Source organism: Aulostomus chinensis, chromosome 14, assembly GCF_037954235.1.
Source record: "Aulostomus chinensis isolate RoL2024-O1b breed Wild chromosome 14, RoL_Achi_v1.0, whole genome shotgun sequence".
NCBI lineage: Eukaryota > Metazoa > Chordata > Actinopteri > Syngnathiformes > Aulostomidae > Aulostomus > Aulostomus chinensis.
This window is the reverse complement of record NC_141333.1, coordinates 17,645,436-17,667,224: the sequence shown is the minus strand read 5'-3', so window position 1 is coordinate 17,667,224 and position 21,789 is coordinate 17,645,436. Positions and strand designations below refer to the sequence as shown.

The following is a 21,789-nucleotide window of genomic DNA, read 5'->3' as shown; positions in this document are numbered from 1 at the left end:
GAAAACACATACATAACATGCATTTGATGCTCGAGCAGGTTCCATCCATCCATTTTCTACTGCTTATCTTGTTCAGGGTCGGGGGGGGGGGGGCTGGAGCCTATCCCAGCAGCCTTTGGTGGAGAGGCAGGGTTCACCCTGGATGGGTCACCAGTCCATCACAGGACCAACACATAGAGACAGACAACCATTCACACTCACAGTCACACCTACAGTCAATTTAGAGTATCAATCAGCCTCGTCCCCTGACCACTGCACCACCGTGCTGCCACCTCTAACAGGATGATAAGCTTTTATTTGTAAAGGCATGAATCATCAAATCATTCTCTAAAGGTTTTGGCAAACTAGGACTGTTTTTATTTATTTATCCAGAAACGTCCCAATAAGATACAGTATCTCTGCCAGGGAGGCAGAATCACTTGTAGGTAGAAGTTGTTCAGCTTTGATAGACTGCACTGCACACACAGGAGTAAATACACTTGCTTTTGGATGACTCTGTCACTGTATGAACAAAAGCATTGTGGTTCATCATATTGTCCCTGCATCATTCTTACCACTGGCACTTTCATATGGTTTGAAGAGATACCACATCCTGATTGCATGCTGTGGAAGATTTGAAGTCCTCAATCGTTAAGACCTGTATATCATTTGTTGTGACACGGGGCATCATGTCACACTGATCTGTATATCAATATTTTGTTGATACCATAAAAATGATTATTCTGTAAACTGGAAAGAACTCAAAGAGTTCTCAGTCTGTAACCTATCGGACCAAATTTGAGATGGATCTCGTCAACTCACCAGGAAGAGGACCACAAAGTGTTGACGAAAGGAAAAGAATCAAAATCTGCCCAATACATTTTTGCCAGGGCGGCACGGTGGTGCAGTGGTCAGCACTGTCACCTCACAGCAAGAACGTTCCGGGTTCGAAAGAAACAAAACAGAAAAACAAGTAGGAAAAAAAAAACCACCAAAAACTTGACTTCCTTCGGTTGAAGTAATAGTTCTGCAACCACCTGCCTCCCTCTGACATAGTGGTTGGTGGTATTGCAGACTCTCTATCTCACTGTAGTACCCCTTTGTTTGAACGTAGTTCCTTTCCCAAAGAGACAAAAGAAAACCCGATAGGCTAAAAATTTAAGAATGACTTTAATGACCCTCTGAAACAACCCACGTTTCCTTTCCGCCCTTGCAAATTACTGCGTCGCGTGGCCGATGCACGACACTTGTCTTATGTTTCCTTCAAAATAAGCCATTTTCACTGCAGCCGTCACGGCAGGGTAAACACAGTGTCATTGATTGTTTTGGTTTTTTTAAAGCTAAAAAAAAATATCAAAAACTCCAGTCCAGTTCTGCCGGCCAGCATGCACGGTACCAGTGAGCAGGGCTGTGTCTAAGTCACATACCTCCTTTCGTTAAGTGTCTACTTTGAAAGGGTTCATGTTCATGTAACTTCTGAAGATGTTACATACGAGTATTTTTTCCATTTCCAATATGTCTCAAAAGTGTGTAGGTGCACCCTTCTTACCGTGCCTTGGTTGGTTTTAGTTGCGTCACAGCACCTTGCATCATGTGCAGTCTTTGACTGACTCAGACCAGCAGCAGAGCACCCGCTTGTGGTCGCGAAGGAAGGCTTTACCAAGTAATTCTTTAAGAACGTTTTGTTTTTTTTAATTATTATTGTTTTGAATTTCAACAGAAAATATTTGTGTTATTAATGTGGTGATGCAAGCAAAGATTATCTGCCCTTTATGATATGAAGAGCACTTCAAAATAGTGTTTCTTTGATAAATATATAGGATTTTGACATCACACAAGCTATATCCTGCAACTTCTTACCGAGAATGAAGTTCATGCACTGACGTTGAAAGTAGGACACTGCTTTCCCACAACTGGCTCGTGTCGACCAGCAGTGTGTCGGGCCGTGTTGAGGTGTAATAGTTGCATCCATTCATGATTTCCATGCCATGTTTTAAACAATAATATCAACAATAAACCACAGTCTTATTAGAATATCATTAGTACTGCCAGGATTCTTTACACCCACACAATTCACTGAGCAAAGTGTTGCCAAAAAAAATGAGTCATCACTTGGAGGGGGGGGGGGGGGGGGTGGGGGGTATCAGTTTTGGCATTGTGTGATTTTCATTTTCTGTTTTTATTTTCCAATCCAAACCCACCCTGCTCTATTTTGAAATGCTGCTGCTTTGCGAATCAAGTGGTATCCAATGTAGCGTAGGACACTGGTCTTAACTTGAGGCTGTGCTCGTAACTGGAAGCTGAGCCAGAGAGGAAAGAATCTCCTGTGTGACATAAAGATCTTACAATAGCAGTGAGAGAATAGCTGGATTTGTTTTACCTGCTCACTGAGAGTCTGCTTCAGGGCTGTCTCACCAACTGTGGTTTTCATTATCAATGTCATGCTTGTTTGACATCATACACGTGAATGCTTTTTGGCATTAAAGTTAAAAAAAAAAGAGGTTAAGACGAATACCAAATCACACAATGTACAAATCTGGTTTCTCTGTGACTGTAGAGGGTTTTGTGTCTTTCAGCAATTTGTTTATGTGCTGTTGCTGCGGTATCAACATCAATATGTGGTCTGGAACTGCTTTCTGAAATGGGATGTCTTTGTCAAATAGTCATTTCCAGGAAAAATGAAAATAAGAAATATCGCTGAAGGTTGCAGTGTTTCGGTTGGCCCTTGACCTCAAAAGTGAAGCTACTGTGATGCAACATTTTATTATTTGACTCCTTATAGCGCAGGGATCATTGGGCCTCATTCGTGAAATCCGCAAATTTGTTCTCCAACACTAGAGGAATTTTTTTTAGCCATCAATTTAGACTGACAGATTACCTCCTTTTTCCTGACATCTATTGTGTACCTCGAGAGGAACTGTCAATCATCCAGGCCTGCAAAAACTGTCATGTTACTTGAAATACACAGTAGGTGTTAGGAGCAAGAAGTCATAAATACCAACATCAGTTTCACTTCCCGTTTGTGAGGCTAAATTGTGGGTTAAAAAGGACCCTACAGAGTGGAACAACAAATTTGTGTGTGAGAACATCGATGAATGAGGCCCAATGACTTTGTACAAATATAACACCTGATACCCGATGTACACATGACAGATGTTCAAACGCTGAATGTTGCATACCCAGAACTCTGTGCATCCATCCATCCATTTTCTACTGCTTATCCTGTTAAGGGTTGTGGGCAAGGCAAGAGGCGGGGTTCACCCTGGACAGGTCACCAGTCCATCACAGGGCCAACATACAGAGACAGACAACCATTCACACTCACAGTCACACCTACGGTCAATTTAGAGTATCAATCAGCCTCGTCCCCTCTTGAAATGAGTGGTGAAAAGGTGATAAAAGCTCTGTAAGAATTTGTAAGCTTGCATAAATACAAATTGAAAAATAAATAACAATGTTGGTGTGCACAGTAGCAGCCGGCCAGCAGCGTCTCTGCTTTTTACGTTCTATTCTTATGAGCATTACATTGATACGAATCTATTTTTTTTAACCCAGACAAATATTTGAAAACATTCTTAAAAGAATCCACCAATGTGGATTACTTCAAAATGCCCAATAAATACCCCATCAGTCTCCCTCTTATGACGATTTTTATGTGTTCACATTTGTATTGTAATGCTTTAAGATGCTCATTTTGTTGTGAAAATTTCATTGTGCTTTGTCACAGCCTTCTCAAGTATAAATGACAGTAACGATTGAAAGGAACTGATTAGCATGAATTTAAAACTCTAAGTCAGTTTTAAAATTTTGATCATTAGATGCATCAGTTTCGACTTGGTTTCACTTTGGTTTCACAGGCTGAAAGAGACACTTCTTGCTTGTGCTTGGCAGCAGTGACGGTCAACAGTTAAACTGTGGTGGAAAATCCCGGCCTGTTAGCTCTCGTTGTTCATGGCAGCCTGAGAGCAGCCGCCGCCACATCAGTCTAACCACCCTGCTGCACAGCCAGCTGTATAAGCAGATAGGAGAGATTAGCCTAGATACACTCACACACACACACACACATATATATATATATATATATATATATATACATACATATATATATATATGTGAGTGTATGTAAGGCCTCGGGGGCTGATATGTGGCCTTTGTGGGACAGCCCCGCTTACATAGAGAGGAGAATTGAGAGAGATAAACCACAAATGGTGATTTTAACTGACAGTGAGATAACATAACGAATGAACTGTCTATTGTTCTGGGGTCTGGGTCTTTACAAATTCTCCTCCATTTTCATGTTAATCCAAATTTTGAATTGCAATGGATGCTTCTTTCCACTAGGTGGCATTAGACTCATAGAGAAGGGCTGTCTCATGCCCTTGAAGAAAAGTTCCATCCATCCATTTTCCATACTGCTTATCCATTAAGGGTTGGGGGGGGGGGGGGGTGCTGGAGCCTATCCCAGCTGACATGGGGCGAGGAGCAGGGTTCACCCTGGATGGATCACCAGTCTTTTGCAGGACCATCAGGAGCAATTAGGGGTTCCGTATCTTGCTCAAGGACTCGATCGAACCAGCGACCCTTCGGTTGCTAGACAGCCCCTCTACCTCTGAGCCATGCTGCCCCTGAATAAATGTTTGATTACTTTATTTTAAGTTACCTAAAGATGAATAATTCTTTTAAATAGATCACCGCATGTACCAAGTGTGCAGTGTCTTTCATATTTTAAATTCATTTATTGAACTGGTGTGAGTAAATATAAAACAAATATGAGTTTTGCTCTGAAATAAGAATGCAAAAATGAACAAATCTCACTTATGAAGTACACTTTATCATGTATTTCCTGGGAGCACATTCGGGAGGTACTGCAGCAAACATACATTAAACTGGAGACACATTGAACGTAAAACTACGTTAAAAGACAGTTCTTTTTCTATGTTTTTATAAATCCCTTCAAATAGTACGATTACACTTCAACTTCTCTGTTCTTGAATTTTAATTTTTATTGTCACATTGCATCCTTTTTGAATGTATTCGTTATGGTCTGTTCATGCAGTGTGTTTAATGACCTTTGTATGAGAAGGTTATACAGTATATGTTCTTGAATATAGATGAGAATTGTGATAATGACGATCTATGGGAGTCAGTGGAAAGAAAACTGAACTCGAGTGTTGGCCATGAATATCCCATCTGAATCCAAGTTTTCTTGCTTTCACACACAACTGTAAACCAACACTCCCGCTGATGCCTGCTGCACCAGTACAAAAAAAAACAAAAACAAAAACAAAAAAACTGGCATAAAGACATTCTGGGACAGTCAAATCTTTTCAGATGAGTTCAAAACATTCCAGGTTTTAAACGTTTCCGGGTCTCATTCGTGATGTGTCACGATTTAAAATGGTTTTACAGTTCTAGCAGAAAATGAGATAAACAAAAACAGTAATTTGCCTGTTTATTCTCTTCTACCATGGTTGACCCCCACCCCCACCACACCCCAACCCCCACATCCATTCCTTTGTTTTCTTTCAGGTAAGGTGTATTGGGAGCTCCCTGTGATACCGGAGCCACCACCTGGGAGCCACACAGAGGTGTGACCGCGGACTTGTTGCAGCAGTATGAGGAGAGAGGAAGGAGAGGGGGAGGGATGAGGCAGGTGCATATTATGAAAAGCAGAAGAATGTTTATGGAAATAACCATGTTCCTCTCTTGCGGTTTTCAGTGGAGCCCTGTGATCGATGGATCTGCTATGTCACCTGGTTGTAGGTGTCCCATGTTACTAAAGGACGGTCCGGGCCATCACTGCAGGTAAACACGCACAAGGATTATGAGTTATTAAAATTCAACACCTCGGGACGTTCTAAATCACAGGTACTTTTTAGGATCAGTAGTCACCCAGACTTTGCTCTGATGTGGTCCATCTCCTGATAGCAGGTAAATTATAGGATAAAGTCTCCTCTCGCTCGTCAGCCGACTGTGATTTTGTGTCTTGCAGGTTTAGAGTAAATATTTTGATGTGAGCCGTCTCGTCTCACACATTCAACCAGAAACGTTGGAAAATTTCTCTGTATTTCATCATTACTAATATTTTGTTTATGAAATTCGCAAGGTCAGGAATGTTTTTAAAGTTATTGCTGGGGGTGGGGGTGGAGGGTCTGTGAAATTATGGAACGTTTACATCAGCGCCAGTGACTCCTAACCTTTTCTCTCCGTCATGGTCTCACGGTGCGCATGGCGATGACACGATGTGGGCTAATAAGTTACAAGACTTGCAACTGAGTCTCAGAGGGGGGCATAAGCAGCTGCTTCTGGTGTGTCTTTCATTATCTGAGCCTTCAAAGAACGTCAGTCTCTTCAGCACCATGCCTGAGGAACCTGTTAAATTAGGTATGTTTTTATCTCCCTCCTTTCATACGTAGTCTCATGTATTTTAGCAGCCTGCCAGTCCTTCTTTTCCTCTTATAGAGGATCATGTTTCTTCTGCAGATGTTAGGCTTTTGCCTCCTTCAGGTTCTGACTGGGAGGATTAAAGGGTCGTGACACACGCTGGGATATTAACAAAAATCCATCTCCCTTCAGATGAAAATGATACAACTATGCGTCTTTGTGCGCAGAGAGTTTCCAAAGGTAAAACTTAAGAGTTTAACTGTTGTGTCTGACAGGCTTCACATGGGAGGTGAGGGCAAACAGCCGCCACTTCCACAAACACAAACAGAGGAAATCATTTCTGTGCTTCCGCTGGGGCCGATACCAAGTGAGCGCTTCCATTCCTCCTCATGGTGACCTCCCTCCTGTCGGCACGCTGATGTTGATGTGTCGCGCCTCTCGTGTGCGTCTCTCTCAATCCCTGTACTCCTCCGTGTCTGTGGGTTGCCAGGACAACAGGGTGCGCAGCTACAAGTACACGGCCCTGACGTTCCTGCCCCTCACGCTGTTTGAGCAGTTCCAGCGAGCAGCCAATCTCTTCTTCCTCCTCATGGTGGTGTTGCAGGTCAGGTGAAGGCTTGATTGTTCTCTCTTGCCCGTCCACCATGTTTCCACCATAAATATTCTGAATAAGAAGTAGTGCAACTCTTTGGAGAAGCTAAATCAAATGAATATATAAATCTTTCTCTACCTGAAGACTGAAGTCATGGGAGTTATTCTGATCTTTTCCCCACCCCTCTAATATTTCTCTCAATATTTTGTGTCACTATACTTTAGTTAACTCTTCCTGATTGGACCAGCCAGTTTAGATGTGTTACCCTACAAACACTAGATGTCACTGTGACTTTAAGTAAGTCTGCCTCCCTACAGGAAGTTGGCAACCAAACATGAGGACTTTTACAGAAGATTTTTTTTTCCTTAGACACCACCAAACAGATAAGCAAGTCTGATTTATTTGTACATACAAGTTCTTTATATATACAAGTGTGTATTATTTTTGATTTTTTTTTTCTTCTTTTGGTTGAGACTTACTCGAGTATTTTGACTTCCAACCGAGGTGATGAAAACAGGGGCTCCAAAACACTGACTGTTTCTATTTCCCATGGAAGAAAAAGAAATATTAAGTCAAGACACTGGGGTTCAGTTAAACACTGACTTTTTGCAAGTATCCATGTAGATTTTTCCTGACATCATACTTGTGTCAAAGTCTGAGGATATAATATGATTAAAAATATTATAGAATATCCCGAGTTACTCGATTATTACCTCTCTAAGAAAAACAGATGATGCCTAAAAAAAGGAAGTGAAACAATCTTTCTGCCTCAGTTTGCTATGAGGGAAACTTCTTAAACGTTTTCGTTAACACGATGTTGGTGCCGTCTTCACTGGCATCCCCAACTCCTCTGCTAGATGCCATGCGTATTGTTGTGTGTATGTGTATCATGCAGTATGTAAGACTCTTTCCTTCTGTGTGTGCTTGTTGTTGGTATCCAGTCTATCCCTTCCATCTCCTCCTTCCCCTGGTACATCACCATCATGCCACTGCTCCTTGTTCTCTCCGTGAGAGGGTTGAAAGACCTCATTAATGACATGGTGAGACTGTCACTCACTCATTCATTCATTCTGGGAGCGACGGCTCGCCAGGCTCTCACTCAGAAACAAATATCTAAACGACCTCAAGCATGCGCGTAGATACACCTCACACTCAAGCATGCGTGCTCTCTTTTCTCCCTTTCATTGTCCTCATTGACACCTTGTCCTCTCCTCATTGACAAAACCAGTCATCCCAGTAGCATTAATTTTCTCCTCTATCATTAGAGCTTTTCCTTTTAAATGCAGGCGTGATGTTTTGCATGCAGAATTTGCTGGTTAAGTGCATCACTGAGTTACGGTCGTTAACAGCTCTGGGTGAAACGCTTGCTTGACCCCTCTCTATTGACTAATCATTTAGTGAGGGTGTAAATCTCACAGCTGGTGTCACTGTAGAGCCCCGTAATGGCGTTTCTCCTTTCTACTGTTCAACCTTTCATGTCCAACCTCACGCACACTTTCTCCATCCTTGTCACGCTTCTCAGTCTCTTTCTCTGTCTTTCTCTTTCTCATCCTCTTTTTTTGGGGGGGGGGGGGGGTTCTGTCTTTCTCTCTATATCTGTGTGCCAGGCAAGGAGACGCAGCGACTCCGAGATTAACTCTCGACCCTGTGACGTGCTCATCTCCCAGAGGTGAGGACAAAGACAGTGGGTTATTCTCTGAGGAATCAGCACTGTCCCTGTTTGAAACAACCCTCTAATGAAGCTCTAATGAAGTGTAAGAGTGTAAATCCCTAGATGTGCATTAGAGCAGCACAAAACACAGAGCATTTCTTGGAAAACAAGAAGGATGACCAACCTCCTGATGACTTCTTTGTCTGTCCTCAGACAGTTTTGTTTCAGTCATTTATCAATAATCGGGTGATTGATTCTGTATTCATTATTGAACCTAATTAAACAATACCCATGATCTTCTTTTGTGAATGTTACACAATTGATCGTGTTTGTCAACATTTTAAAATTTCACTTCAGGGAAATCGTGTTTTACGGTTTCCTGGTCCAAGTATGGTAATCAAATCCTCCATCCCATAAAGTCCGCCCCCTTGACTGAGTCCTTCAAAGCCTAGCTCAAGGCTCTTAAGCTTGACTGGCTAATATTCCGACTATGGCAGTGAGATTTTGAAAAAAGTTATCTAATTGCAATCATTTTGACCGATATTGTGAGTGTGATGTGGTTTATGATGTGTTTGTGATGTTATAATTTCATTGAAAAATCTAAGTGGGATTGTGCCATCGGTGGGATTTAAGTGGGAATCTGGCAGACGTCTCAGTAGCAGCACACTAACTTAGAGTTGGGTTTTTACTCCCAATTAGCACTCAGCAAATACTGTCCCTTCCTTCAGTTTGAAAATTAAAATAGGCCGATGTGCAACCGAAGCTTGGTTGGTTTTACCTGACTTGTTATGAAAGTTTTTGATTGTGTCACTATTCGACTGCCTTCTGTCTCAGTTTCAGCACAGTGCAGTGGAAGGATATCTGTGTGGGAGATATCGTGCGGATCCACAAAAACCAAGTTGTCCCAGTGAGATTGTCATTTCGGTTTCTGATCATCCGTATTCAGAGTGACGTGCAGCAGCTCAATTGCGAACTATTTGGACAGATGCTTTGTGGTTGTGTTTGATTGCTGTTTGTTTCTCTTTCCTTCCTCACAGGCAGACCTTCTCCTCCTGTGCAGTACCGAACCTCACAGTCTTTCTTATGTGGAGACAGCAGACATTGATGGGTCAGACAGCTTAATACGTACTTTTACTCAGCCTTTGTGTTCCTTGAGACATCGACATTTTCCCTACATCAAACCTAATCCATTCTTACAGGGAAATCAGATATTCATCATGAACTTTTTTTTGTATGGTTCAAGTTATAGAGTTGTAGTGTATTAATTGAAGCCATGTGCAACATTTTAAAACAAAATAATACATAAATTACAAGAAATGTCTCACACTTGTCCGTCGGAGGGTGAAATGGCAGATTCGCATTTATTAAAACAAGTAAAAGAAGATTCTCAATAAATGTTGATATATAGATCATGGGGTTGATTTTAGACTTTTCCTCACACAGAGAGACAAACCTCAAGTACCGTCAGGCGCTCAGTGCTACACACGACAAGCTGACCACTCCACCTTTCGAAGAGATGCTCGCCGCCTTCGATGGTGAAGAGATTTTAGAGAAAGCTTATTTCAAAGTTGAACAAAAAAAGAGAGTCCAATTTTTCATTGTGTTCCCTCTTATTTTACAGGTGTTGTGCTCTGTGAGGAACCTAACAACCGATTGTACACCTTCCGAGGTGAGCTGCACTGGCAAGGAGAGTGTCTCCCACTGGAGAATGAGCACGTCCTCCTGAGGGGAACAGTCCTCCGCAACACACAGTTTGCATATGGCCTGGTCATATACACCGGTACGACTCTACAGATGCAGAAGTGTTTTTGTTTGTGCACCCAGTTATACACTCTGGTCTGACGAAGGATAAATAGAAACTCTTTGAAATGACACATATTCACATAGAGCCTGAGATACTCACATATCCTCATTTCACCTTCTACTCTGGCCTTCGCAGGCTTCAAAGACAAATTTTATTATGTTGAATACATTATACTGCTAATTATGGGCAGCCCTTAACTCGGTGTCTTAAATGCGGGTCTCTTAACGTCTCACAGATCAGAGGCTTCTCCTGTCTTTTAAGTGATCATTGATCGGATATTACTGGAGGTGTCATGGATCTCACGGCTGTGACCCTTTCAGTTCTGGTAAAGCGGATCAATAGATCAAATTCCTCCAGAGATGGGTTTTTATACCATTAATCATAGACTATATATCGATATGACCCCAGTTCGGGTTGATTATAAGTAACCCTCCTCACATAGTTTGACATAACCTACTATGAGACAAGTATGATCAAGGTTGACATGTACTTGTCAAAAGCTGGAATCAGTTTCTGTCCCAGAGCAATTATGATATACGCTTCAGTGCTGTCATATTCACACACACACAGATCAGTGTTTCAGCAGTGTGTATGAGAGAGATTGAGACAACATCTGTAGAAAATATAATGTGTTCCTGTATCGATCTGTGCAAGTGAAATTCTCTCTTAGCCCTGACTTCTCTGCGTCAGGGTCACATACCCTCAGAGCTGGTAAGAATTCAGCATCTTGCTCAAGGGCAAATCAGCAGATGCTTACTGACATAAGGGCTTGAACTCTCATCCTCTGGATGTTGCGTGGCCTCCCACTTCACTTATAGCTATAGCATCTAATAGTTGTCTGTTCTGCACCAGGGGCGGACACTAAGATCCTGAAGAACTGTGGGAAACTGCGAGCGAAGACCACTCGAATGGAGAAACTTCTCAACAGAGTGGTGATAGCGGTGAGTAGTGGTAGATGAAAAGCACCAGACAGTTGGTGGAGTTGTTAGAAACTGTATGTCTCTTTTGGATCCTCAGATAGTTATGTTTATCCTGCTGACGGCGCTCCTTCTCGCCATCGGAAACGGTGTGTTTTCAAGTTGGGTCATGAGCCGTACAGATGATCTAGCCACTCTGGTGGTTGATGGCAATCCAGTCTACTCAGGCTTCCTGGTCTTCTGGAGCTACATCATCCTGCTGAGCCCGGCTCTGCCCATAGCTCTCTACATAACGTGAGTTCCAGCTACAATACTGGAATGTGTAAATACATGTGTTTGTCTGGACTGTAGTGTTATATGTGCTCTCTGGGTGTCTGCAGGTTTGAGGTGATACACTCAGTCCACAGCCTGTTTATTGGCTGGGATACCGAGATGTATTGGCAGCCGACCGACAAACCTGCCCAGGCCAGGAACACCTCACTGAATGAGGAGCTTGGCCAAGTGGGATACCTGCTGAGTGACAAAACTGGAACATTAACCCAGAACCATCTGCTCTTTAGAGAGTGCTGCATAGCAGGGGAGATTTACGGTAACAATAAAAGGCCAATTCCAAAACTTCTACTCATTTGATATTACTAAATCCCCCACAGTATATGGGTTTGTAGTCTTTTTATTGTTACGTTGGTACATCTGCATTGTTTGCTGTGAGCAGCCTAATTTTCACTCACCGCTTTATGCTCCTGCTATAGGAGGAAATAAACATTCCATTTAATCACATGTAACATCGCCCGACGTCTAGTCCTCCTCAGCTGTCTCCCTCATCAGGATGCACGTCCAATGAACAATGTAGCACTCTCATGATTTGAAATAACTTTATATGTCTCCCATGCAGACATATCAGGAGGTAATCATGATGATTTCTAAGGGACACTCCAGCTTTTGGGGAATTTAGCTCATTTACCGTCCACCCAACAAGGAGGTAGATATCCTCATCTCCTCTGGTTGTACGTGAGGAAGCTGAGGTCCGCAGAGACCAGCTGAATACTAGTTAGCTTGGCACAACAAACATTAGTGGATGGGCAGGTTAGCATACCTCGGTCTTGCCCATTCAGCTTAGAAAAGCTGTGGGTTCTGGGCCAAATGCATGAGTAGCAGTATGATGGATTGCCAAAGGTAATTCTCCTCTTCCCGTTTAAGACAGGTTTAGTAGCAGCAGTCAGTCTTCCAGTTGCCAACAACTTTTTTTTGTTGGAGTTTTGAGATACTATGTGCCTGATTCTAAAATTACTAGGACTCCTGAGAAGGAAATGTAAAAAGGAAGGACCACTCTCATCTCCACAGTTGCACTATTTGTTGCCAAAACTTGTCTGCTATCCGTCGCTATTGTTAGAAAAAGTGAAATGCAAACTTTCGTATCTTGAACAGGAGGGTGAAACTGTCAGTTTCCTCAGCCGATTCACATCTCAATACATGAGACTTGTTGCCATGTTACAAGCAGTCGAATTGAATTATCCGTGAGTTGCTGGTCTACCCTTGCTCGCTTCTACACTATGACACGATCGACGGGTGAAGAGTTATGATAAGAAATACTTAGACATATAAGTAAAGGTTCTACAGACCCAACCCTCTGGTATACAGCTACATCTCCTTTTGCCCTACAGTGCCTCGCTATCCCCTCTTAAGGAACAAAGGGGCTTGTTCAGGCGCTTAAAGATGATCCCCTTAAGAACAGAGACCTCCCTCGGGAAGTGTCCTCCAGTAACCCATAGATGCAACTCAGCTTCCTCCGAGACAGTGTTGATGAGACAACAGGATACACTTAACATGCTCGTCTCCAACAGTCAGGACTCCATCTACTAAATATTTCATATGATCTCTACCCACAGAAGTCAGACTGTAATTGAAACCTTGTCAGAATCACATCAACCATATGCCGTATGTCTGAGCCTCTTCCTGGTTCAGGCTAGTAAAACACATCTTAATTTCTTTCCGAGCTTTTCCTTTTCAAAACATGTGTTGCATCTATTTGTCAAATGAGTTTTAATTCACAAAATGAGTTAATGTTTCTCCCTCTGCAGGCGATGCATCAGTCAGGGCAGAGGACACAGAGGTGATTACACTTATATCTCTGCACTGTTTATCCTCTTTTGCCATCTTTTCTTTCTTGTCATTAATTTTTGCTGCCATCAGCTGTGTGTTTACATGCAAACAATAATCCAGAATCTGGAAATAAATTGGTAATGGCAGGAGTGTAATTTGATGGGTTTACCTGGACTGTTGTTCTTGTTCGCGCTATGATTTTCAAAAATACTTCTCAAATATGTCACCATTCCTGTATCTTCTCCCATCCAAAAGGATAATATTCTTATTGTCAGCGAGCGTGATCTTTGTTTCTGCATCACTCCAAAACATTTATTTACCACTGCTGCCTGCCATGTTGGCATCTTAACAACATGTACTTACTTCTTCTTCTTCTGATTTTCCAACAGTGCATCCACGTGTGTGCAATGTTCCCACTGCAAAAAGTATAGTCTGTGGACATGCACTGAATAAATGAAGGTTGGGCAAAAAAACTTGGTGTGTTTATCAGACTTCTCTTAATCTGTAGGGATATTGGATTATGCTGTTTATTATGACCACTTGAATTATCTGGCAACTTCAAAAATCTAATTATTTATTAGTTTGCATGTAAACACACACTCAGTGTATCCAAGCGCAGTCCTGTGAGCTGTGGTGGAACACAGCACTGTGTTTGTATGTGCAGTAATATTTCTCCCTGAACATCTGTAGCCCATGGACCTGAGCTGGAACCCTTTCTCCTGTGGGGGTCTGTTCATGTCGGCTCCGACCCTGGTGGAGAAAATACGAGGACAACAATGTCAAATCAGCAGACAGTTCCTCACCGCGCTCAGTGTGTGCCACTCCGTCATGACAGAGTGGAAGGAAGGTGGGGTCTGATGTTTGTGAATATAGGCATTACTCAGAGTCCATCGGGTGATGCTACAAACCAGCATGCAGATTTTGGGCGACATCTTAGCGTATAGTTTGGGTGATTTTATCATAAAGATTGGCCTGCAGGAGAGTGTGACAGGTCATTCGGTTGTTGTGAGGTCATAGGACACAAATGAAATGGTGACCCATCACCCGTGTGACTGTAATGATGTGTCTTCTTCCTAAATGAGAAAAAAAATTATCAAAAGTTTTCCTGGTCAGAGTGCATGTGGTCCGGGGGATGAATAAACTCTGCTAGCAGGGAGCTAAGGTGAGGAGTCAGCTTGAATGTGTAACATATAAATCATTGATCTGATCCGAATTTGACAATCTGAAAACATGCGTGGATAACATTTCAGACAATGGAGCATTCCTGTTTATCTACTTGTCTTACATGTTGACCTCATTCTTCCAGGCTTTCCAGTTTATCAGGCTGCATCGCCAGATGAAGAGGCCCTTGTCATTGCTGCCAGGGAGCTGGGATACGCCTTCCTTTCCAGGACAAGAGACTCCATCACTGTCTCCGAGCTCGGTGTTACTCGAGAGTATCAGCTGCTGGCGCTGCTCGACTTCACCAGCAAGAGAAGACGAATGTCTGTACTGGGTGAGACTCTCCTGTTCTGTTTTTATCATACAGGGTTTGTTTCTTTTTATGACCGTTTACAACCACCACAATTAAATGCTTGATGGCAAAATAAAAAAGTTTTATTTCTTGATTTAGATAAACATTCAGTGTTCCAAACATTACTTTGATGGGTTGTGTTCAAATCACAATTAAAATAGTGATTTTGATTACATCAACTCAATATTGTGTTTCGTTTAAACTCAGTTGACTAGGAGCAACATTTAAATCAAGTCAAGTCAATTTTATTCGTCTAGCGCCAAATCACAACAAAAGTTATCTCATGACACTTTACAAGTAGAGCAGGTCCAGTACCTCACTCCTTCAATGAATTTACACTCAATAAATCTCCATGAGCAAGCACATCCTGCAACAGCGGTGACAAAAACCTTCCTTTTAACAGGCAGGAACATCGAACAGATCCGGGCTCAATGGGGACTTTGACCGGTTGGGGAGAGCGGGTAGAGACAAAGACAGATAATGGAGGAAGACTGATATGCAGAAGGAAAGAGAGGGACAGAGATAAAGAGAGAGAGAAAGGGAAGAGACTGATGGACAGACGGGGACGTGAGCAGGTGGAGCTACGGGTGGCAGCTTGAGCTTAAGCTATGTTAACTCTCAGATTTAAGTCCCCTAAACGTACAAAACAAACAAATTTAGACAGTTACCACTATTTTAGAGGACCTGTAAGTTTAACAAAAACAAAAAAATAACTTTTCCATTGTGAATATATTTCATTTGAAAATAACTTCGAGGAAAGCAACGGATTTTGGCATGATCTCATCTGTGATAAGACCAATAGCAGACTTGTGTATGAAGGTTTGGCTAACACTACTAATGTTGATACACATATCTAGCGTGTAGTAATTAATTTTGTGATTTGAATTTTTTTAATCAATGTAATTTGCCATCACAGCATTTAGCATAAACGAGATAAAGTTTAATTTGACAAATCTATGAGTCGAGAGAAGTCTGTGGAGAACCAAATCATGATTTAATGTTTTTTAACTCATGTAGATTGGGTGATCTAAATTCAGTCACGGACACATTAAAACTAATCTTTTGTGATTTATGAGGATTGCGCTGTGGTTGATCTTCAACTGTGACTGTGGGAAAGTCCTGAGAAGGCTAGAAGTGAGGGAGACTGAAGATCGTTGCTCATTTCATCAAGCGTTTTATTTTCTTTTGTGTCTGAAACCAACAGAAAGAGACATTAATGTTCAGGTGATTTTGAATCTTGATTACGACTGTGTTACAACTTAAACTTCCAAGGTGACCTTGAAGTTATTGTGATTATTTACATTGCACTTCAGCAATCCTTTGCAATAACGTGCAAACGAAGTCGGCTCAACTTAATTTTAATGAGTAATCAGCCAAAAAATACGTGTTTATTCTACAAAAAATTCAGAAGGTCATAAGTAAAAAATATGGCCGTGAAGGAAAAGCTCATTCTACTAGCTCAATGTGGTTTGTTCGCTGAAGATTATTTCAGCTGAAGCTTTGAAGTTCAGCAGCTGAAATTTTTGCTGATGTTTTTGAGCCAATTGCTGTGTTCATTTTTTTATGTTGAGCATTTGTTTTTCAAGTGAAAAGCCCTGGAATTCGGCCTCTCCTCTGGATGATGCATCCATGTTGGTTTTGTGCTCTTTCCTTCCAGTAAGGGAGCCAGAGGGAGGGTTAAAGCTGTACTGCAAGGGAGCTGACATAGTGATCCTGCAGAGACTGCAAAGAGACTGTCCTCACAGGGAGAGGAATGAAAACTCCCTGCAGGTGAACTTGGTTTTTCTCTCTTAGATACACAGAAAACACAGAGCTGGACCTCGGGAACTTCTGGTTTCTACATCATCATTAAATAACTCAAAATAACACACAACCACCGTCGTTTTCCCCATTCTGACTAGTTTGCAGATACTGTTTTTTTCTCAATACTTAATTGAGTTCAGGCTCGGTTAGAAATTCTTGTCAATGATCAGCAGGGTGTCAATGAAGTATTTGGGCTGTGGTCTTTTGTGTAAATCTTCCTGAATTGTTTTTTTTTTTGTGTTTTTCCTCAGTTCTTCTATTCTGTCCTAAATATAACGTGGAGCCGATGAAATAATGTGTTAACCTGTATCCTGCTAGCTGTTTGCCCAGGCCTGTCTCAGGACTTTGTGTATTGCGGTTCGATCTGTTCCTGAGAAAGTGTGGGAGAAGTGGAGTGAAACTCTGATGCAGTATTCTACCATGCCGACTTGTGACCGTGAGGAACATCTGGAAAAGTTTTATGACCACATGGAGACAGAGCTACAGGCATGTACAGCGAAGCTTTAAACGAAAATATTCGTTCAAATTCCTGTGATATAATCGTGCTATGTAGATAACTCATCTCAGACGTGGTATCGGTATATCATCCTCCACTCCGAAATAAAACAGAACTTGTGTGTCTTCTAGCTCCTGGGGGTTACAGCAATAGAGGACCGGCTTCAGGAGGGTGTTCCTGAGACTATTGCTCTGCTTCAGCAGGCTGGGATTAAGGTGTGGGTACTAACAGGGGACAAAAAAGGTAATGCGAGTAGCAGAAGGGGGAAATGTACCCTTTTCAAATTCTGTACTGGAGCTGCAGCATAACAGCTAATTGCCATTTCTTCTTCTTCTTCCTGTGTTTTGATCTTCGTAGAGACTGCAGTTAATATCGGATACTCGTGCAAACTACTTGATGCTGATACCAGATTACTGAATTGGCAATTAATGAGGTTATCAATTAAAAATATTGAAATTTACACACATTCACACTCATTAGCCACATCATCCCATTGATCTCTGTGTGCTTGCCTCTCAGACAGATACTCCAGTCCCCAGACCCAGGAGCCAGTTTCTTAAAGGCCAGAAAGATGGAGCTGTTCGCTATGGACAAAGAGATGGCTAAAGCAAAGATGGCTGTAGTTCTGACTGGACCTGAACTGGTAAACACCAGGCTAAGCTGAAAGACAGACTGACTGCTGAATGTATTCTGTACGATTAAAAACCACGTTGTTAATGTGGAAGAGAGTAAAAACTAGAATATTCACCTTTGTGTTGTACTGCAGGTGGAGTTTGAGCAGAGACCAGAGTGGGGGGCGGCATTCATGAGCCTGGCAGCACAGTGTCAGTCAGTATTATGCTGCCGTGTAACCCCTGGACAGAAGGCCAACATCGTTGCGCTGGTCAAGAAACACACCAGCTTGGTCACTCTGTCCATCGGGGATGGTGCCAATGATGTAAACATGATCAAGAGTAAGTTAGGAGATGATATTCAATTCTATGAATATATTTTGATGCACATTTTGAAGTGTTGTGTAAGAAAAGGTTGACAGACACAGCAAAAGATGGAAAACTCCCCCAGTTTTGTAAGAAAAAAATTACACTGACTTGAGGTGTTTTTTCCCTTTTTCAAAAAGGAGCAAATGCACAAAACCAGAGCTTAAGATTTCCCTCACCGTTAAATGGAAAAACAAGTAGTCAAAATGTTTTTGTGTCTCTGAAGTGAAATAACCTGTAATTAATCAGCGAACTGTTATATATTTTGTTGATGTTAATCAGTGACTGTTGTCCTTCTCAAACATTAGCGGCTCATGTTGGTGTGGGACTGACCGGAGTGGAGGGAGGTCAGGCAGTGCAGAACGCAGACTTTGCTTTGTCTCAATTCAGATTTCTGCAGAGGCTCCTTCTGGTCCACGGGCGCTGGTCCTACCGGCGCATTTCTCTCTTCCTGCGATACTTCCTGTATAAGACCTGTGGCTTTGCTCTGGTGCACATTTGGTTTGGTTTCTTCAATGGCTTCAGTTCTCTGGTTAGACATCAATTCAATGCTGTAGAGTGAAGCAAATGTCAGCATGGAGACAACGTTGACTTTTCCATCCACTGTTTGTCTGTTGCAGCCTGTGTATGAGACATGGTTCATCGGTCTGTACACTGCCTTCTACTCAGCGCCCCCGGTTTTGTGCTTGGCCCTGTTTGAACAGGTGAAGGAACTGACTGATTCCCTAAATATTTCTGTCATAACACTGACATCTGCTTCTCTGCATTGCAGGATGTGAGTGCAGAGAGCAGCCTGAAATGGCCGGAGCTTTACAAGTCTGGACAGACGCAGGAGCTCTCCAGTCCTCTGGTCATGACAGTGGCGCTGCTGTACGCTGTCTACACGTCATTTGTTCTTTTCTTCATCCCGTGTGGAGTCTTCCATGACTCGGCTGATGACTACCAGATGATGGCAGTTGCTATCTCCATGGCAGCCATTTTTTCTGTCACAATCGAGGTCAGGGTTCATATCTTCATAGTTTCATACAAAAATCTGTTCAAATATGTACATAAAAATGTTATCTGCGTACTTTGTGAGAATATGAAACTTTGTCATGTTTCGAAATTAAATTCAAACTGAATCCATAAATTGTGGGTGGAGCATGCCAAATTATGCAAATTATGATGACAAAGCTATTTATTTATTCCAAATAAAAAGAAATTAACAATACAGATTTTTATCCCAGAATGATTTGATCCATCTCTCTGTCAGATTGTGCTGGTGACCCGGTTCTGGACGAAGTTCAATGTAGCAGCTGTGTGTTGTTCAATCGGCTTGTTCATCGTGTTCACAAGGATCACCCACAGCAAGCACCTATTCCAGAGATCACCTGCTGACTATTACTTTCTCGGTACACTTTAACCCATTTCACTCCTTGACTCTGACATTTAGGGCACTGTAAAAGTTGCTGGATTTGATCCAGATTATACCAAAGACAAATGTAGGCGAGCGCATACAGCTAACCCTGCATCACGCAAGGTCCATTTTGATAATGGGCTCTGCGTGATGCAGTTTCATTTTCTGTTCATCTTATCAGGAGAAGGATCTGTCATCATCCCTGTGAATTGATTTGCTAACTCTGTGTGTATGTGTGTGTGTGTGTGTGTGTGTGTGTGTGTGTGTGAATGCGTGTGTGTGTGTGTGTGTGTGTGTGTGTGTGTGTGTGTGAATGCGTGTGTGTGTGCGTGTGTGCATGTTTGTCTGTGTATGTGTGTTTTTCATCAGGTGTATCAGATAAAGCCTTCATCGATCCGGTCACGTGGCTCACAGCTCTGCTCACTGCCTGGACAGCTGTTTTGCCGTCAGTAGCCATCCGTGCCCTCAATGTCATCCTCTCCATCCGCAGTACACACAAGGTGAGTCGGCCTATTGTGACTCAAGTATGTGTGTGCGTGTGTGTGTGTGTGAGTGAGAGTGGGAGAGAGAAAGAGAGAGACACAGTGAGAGGGAGAGAGATTTTTGGGGGGAATAAAGTCATTTGTCATCCTCCCCAGACCAGGCAAGAATTTAGAGCTGAGAACAAACAGAGGCTAACTGACTGCTAGTTAGCTTTTAAAAATTGTGTGGATGGGATGTGTTAACATTAACACCCATCAAATATACGTTTCTCCAAAAACAGTCTTTGCTTACATTGTCATTAGGGTTATATGCAATGTTAAGTACCAAAGGTTTTTTTTGTTTGTTTTGTTTTTTGTTTTTTGTTTTACTTTAATTCAACATTAGAACTTCTTTCCTGACAGTAGCTGTGATTTCGCACCGCAATTCCAAACTTCAGCCAGCAAAGCAAAATATTCACTGAAGACCAGATGATCATGACAGACATAGTAAGAGACAATTAGGATGATTCCCTTTAAACGAACCAAGACCTTGATCCATTTGATGACTGTGGATGGAGGTATGCTAGCCTGCTCATCCACTAACGTTCATTGCTAACTCGCCATCAGCTGGCTTCTGGGTCTCTCTGGGTCAATTGCACACGCACGCATACTCTTCTCTGGCTTTGGGGAAACCGACAAATTAGAGTATTTACCAAAAAGGTTGCTGTGTTCCTTTAAGACACTTTCATTTGATTAATTTGATAAATGTGTCAAACAAAACTGCCGTAGCCTCATAGCCTTCACATATTTGCAGCCTGTCAGTAAACAATAAATTGTGTTCAGTGAGGAAAACGTTTGAAAACATGATAGTCGGCATGAAAGGGATTTTCTATCAATTTCTGAACTCGAAGATGACAAACTTTGCAACAGTGTACCAACGTATGTCATTTTTTACTTGATATTTAGGGAGTTGATGCTCATTGATTTTTATATGGGGCTTCATTTCCATACTCATAAACGACATTGATGTGAGCTCTGTCTGGGTTCGACGTAGGTCCACAGCTTGTCACAGCATCCAGTGGAACTGGGGTCAAAGGTCAGAAGAGCGACATCTCTCCGCCGTTATTCATATGCCTTCTCTCAAGGACCTGGGCCAGGACAGGTCATTGCCTCAGGGACAGCCATCCGCAACATAGCATGTGAGGACTGCAAGTAATGAGCCCACTGACTCTGATTCTGCTTGCTGTGAAAAATCAAATGGAACATCAAACTGAGGACTAACTGACAAAGTTGTGATTGTTGATCGTGGAGATACTGTTACTGCAACTTAGAAGAGAAAAAAAAATCTCAATGGACCATTTTTGGGTCTGTACTGTTGTTTATGACAGTTTATGAGCTGCTGTTTTCCAATAAATGGTATGATATAAAAAACATGTGGCAGACAGCTCATGTTTTACTTCGTAGTAGATGGTCTAGTACCACATGAATACCTGGGGTCTTTGAGCCTATCGTGGTAAAAACAAAAACAAAGTCAAAATTCTCTCCAAGATCAAACACACTGACAGCAAGGCTTTGTTTTACAATTGTTTTTATTTGTTAATTTATTTCAAAACACGCAATTTACCCATATCCTTTTAAGTTTTTATTTTTCTGTAACAGTTATTACTCAGATTTTTTTCCTTCTCAAAAGTCTCAACTAGAGTGAAACTAAAAGTC

At 42.0% G+C, this 21,789-nt stretch overlaps 1 protein-coding gene across 1 annotated transcript; it reads left to right on the top strand.

Annotated features, from left to right (window-relative positions):
* The first annotated feature begins 6,221 nt into the window (after positions 1-6,221).
* Positions 6,222-21,403, top strand: atp8b3 (ATPase phospholipid transporting 8B3). The gene is made up of 27 exons (XM_086225156.1): positions 6,222-6,363; positions 6,639-6,730; positions 6,854-6,967; positions 7,897-7,995; positions 8,563-8,624; positions 9,441-9,513; positions 9,644-9,714; positions 10,050-10,141; positions 10,228-10,386; positions 11,263-11,351; positions 11,428-11,621; positions 11,708-11,916; positions 13,406-13,437; positions 14,118-14,274; positions 14,734-14,922; positions 16,598-16,710; positions 17,062-17,229; positions 17,371-17,482; positions 17,597-17,672; positions 17,759-17,882; positions 18,006-18,192; positions 18,525-18,748; positions 18,837-18,920; positions 18,989-19,213; positions 19,469-19,607; positions 19,982-20,112; positions 21,128-21,403. The coding sequence occupies exons 1-27, from the start codon at positions 6,222-6,224 to the stop codon at positions 21,287-21,289; spliced, it is 3,519 nt and encodes a 1,172-aa protein (XP_086081282.1). The 3' UTR covers positions 21,290-21,403.
* The last annotated feature ends 386 nt before the right edge of the window (positions 21,404-21,789 follow it).

What these genes read in the sequence shown, in the direction of transcription:
- atp8b3 (XM_086225156.1), top strand. Translation starts at nt 6,222, where the DNA reads ATGTGGGCTAATAAGTTACAAGACTTGCAACTGAGTCTCAGAGGGGGG. An exon ending in TGCTGACTATTACTTTCTCG is followed by an intron (nt 19,608 to 19,981) that starts GTACACTTTAAC and finishes GTTTTTCATCAG; the next exon opens with GTGTATCAGATAAAGCCTTC. An exon ending in CCATCCGCAGTACACACAAG is followed by an intron (nt 20,113 to 21,127) that starts GTGAGTCGGCCT and finishes GGTTCGACGTAG; the next exon opens with GTCCACAGCTTGTCACAGCA.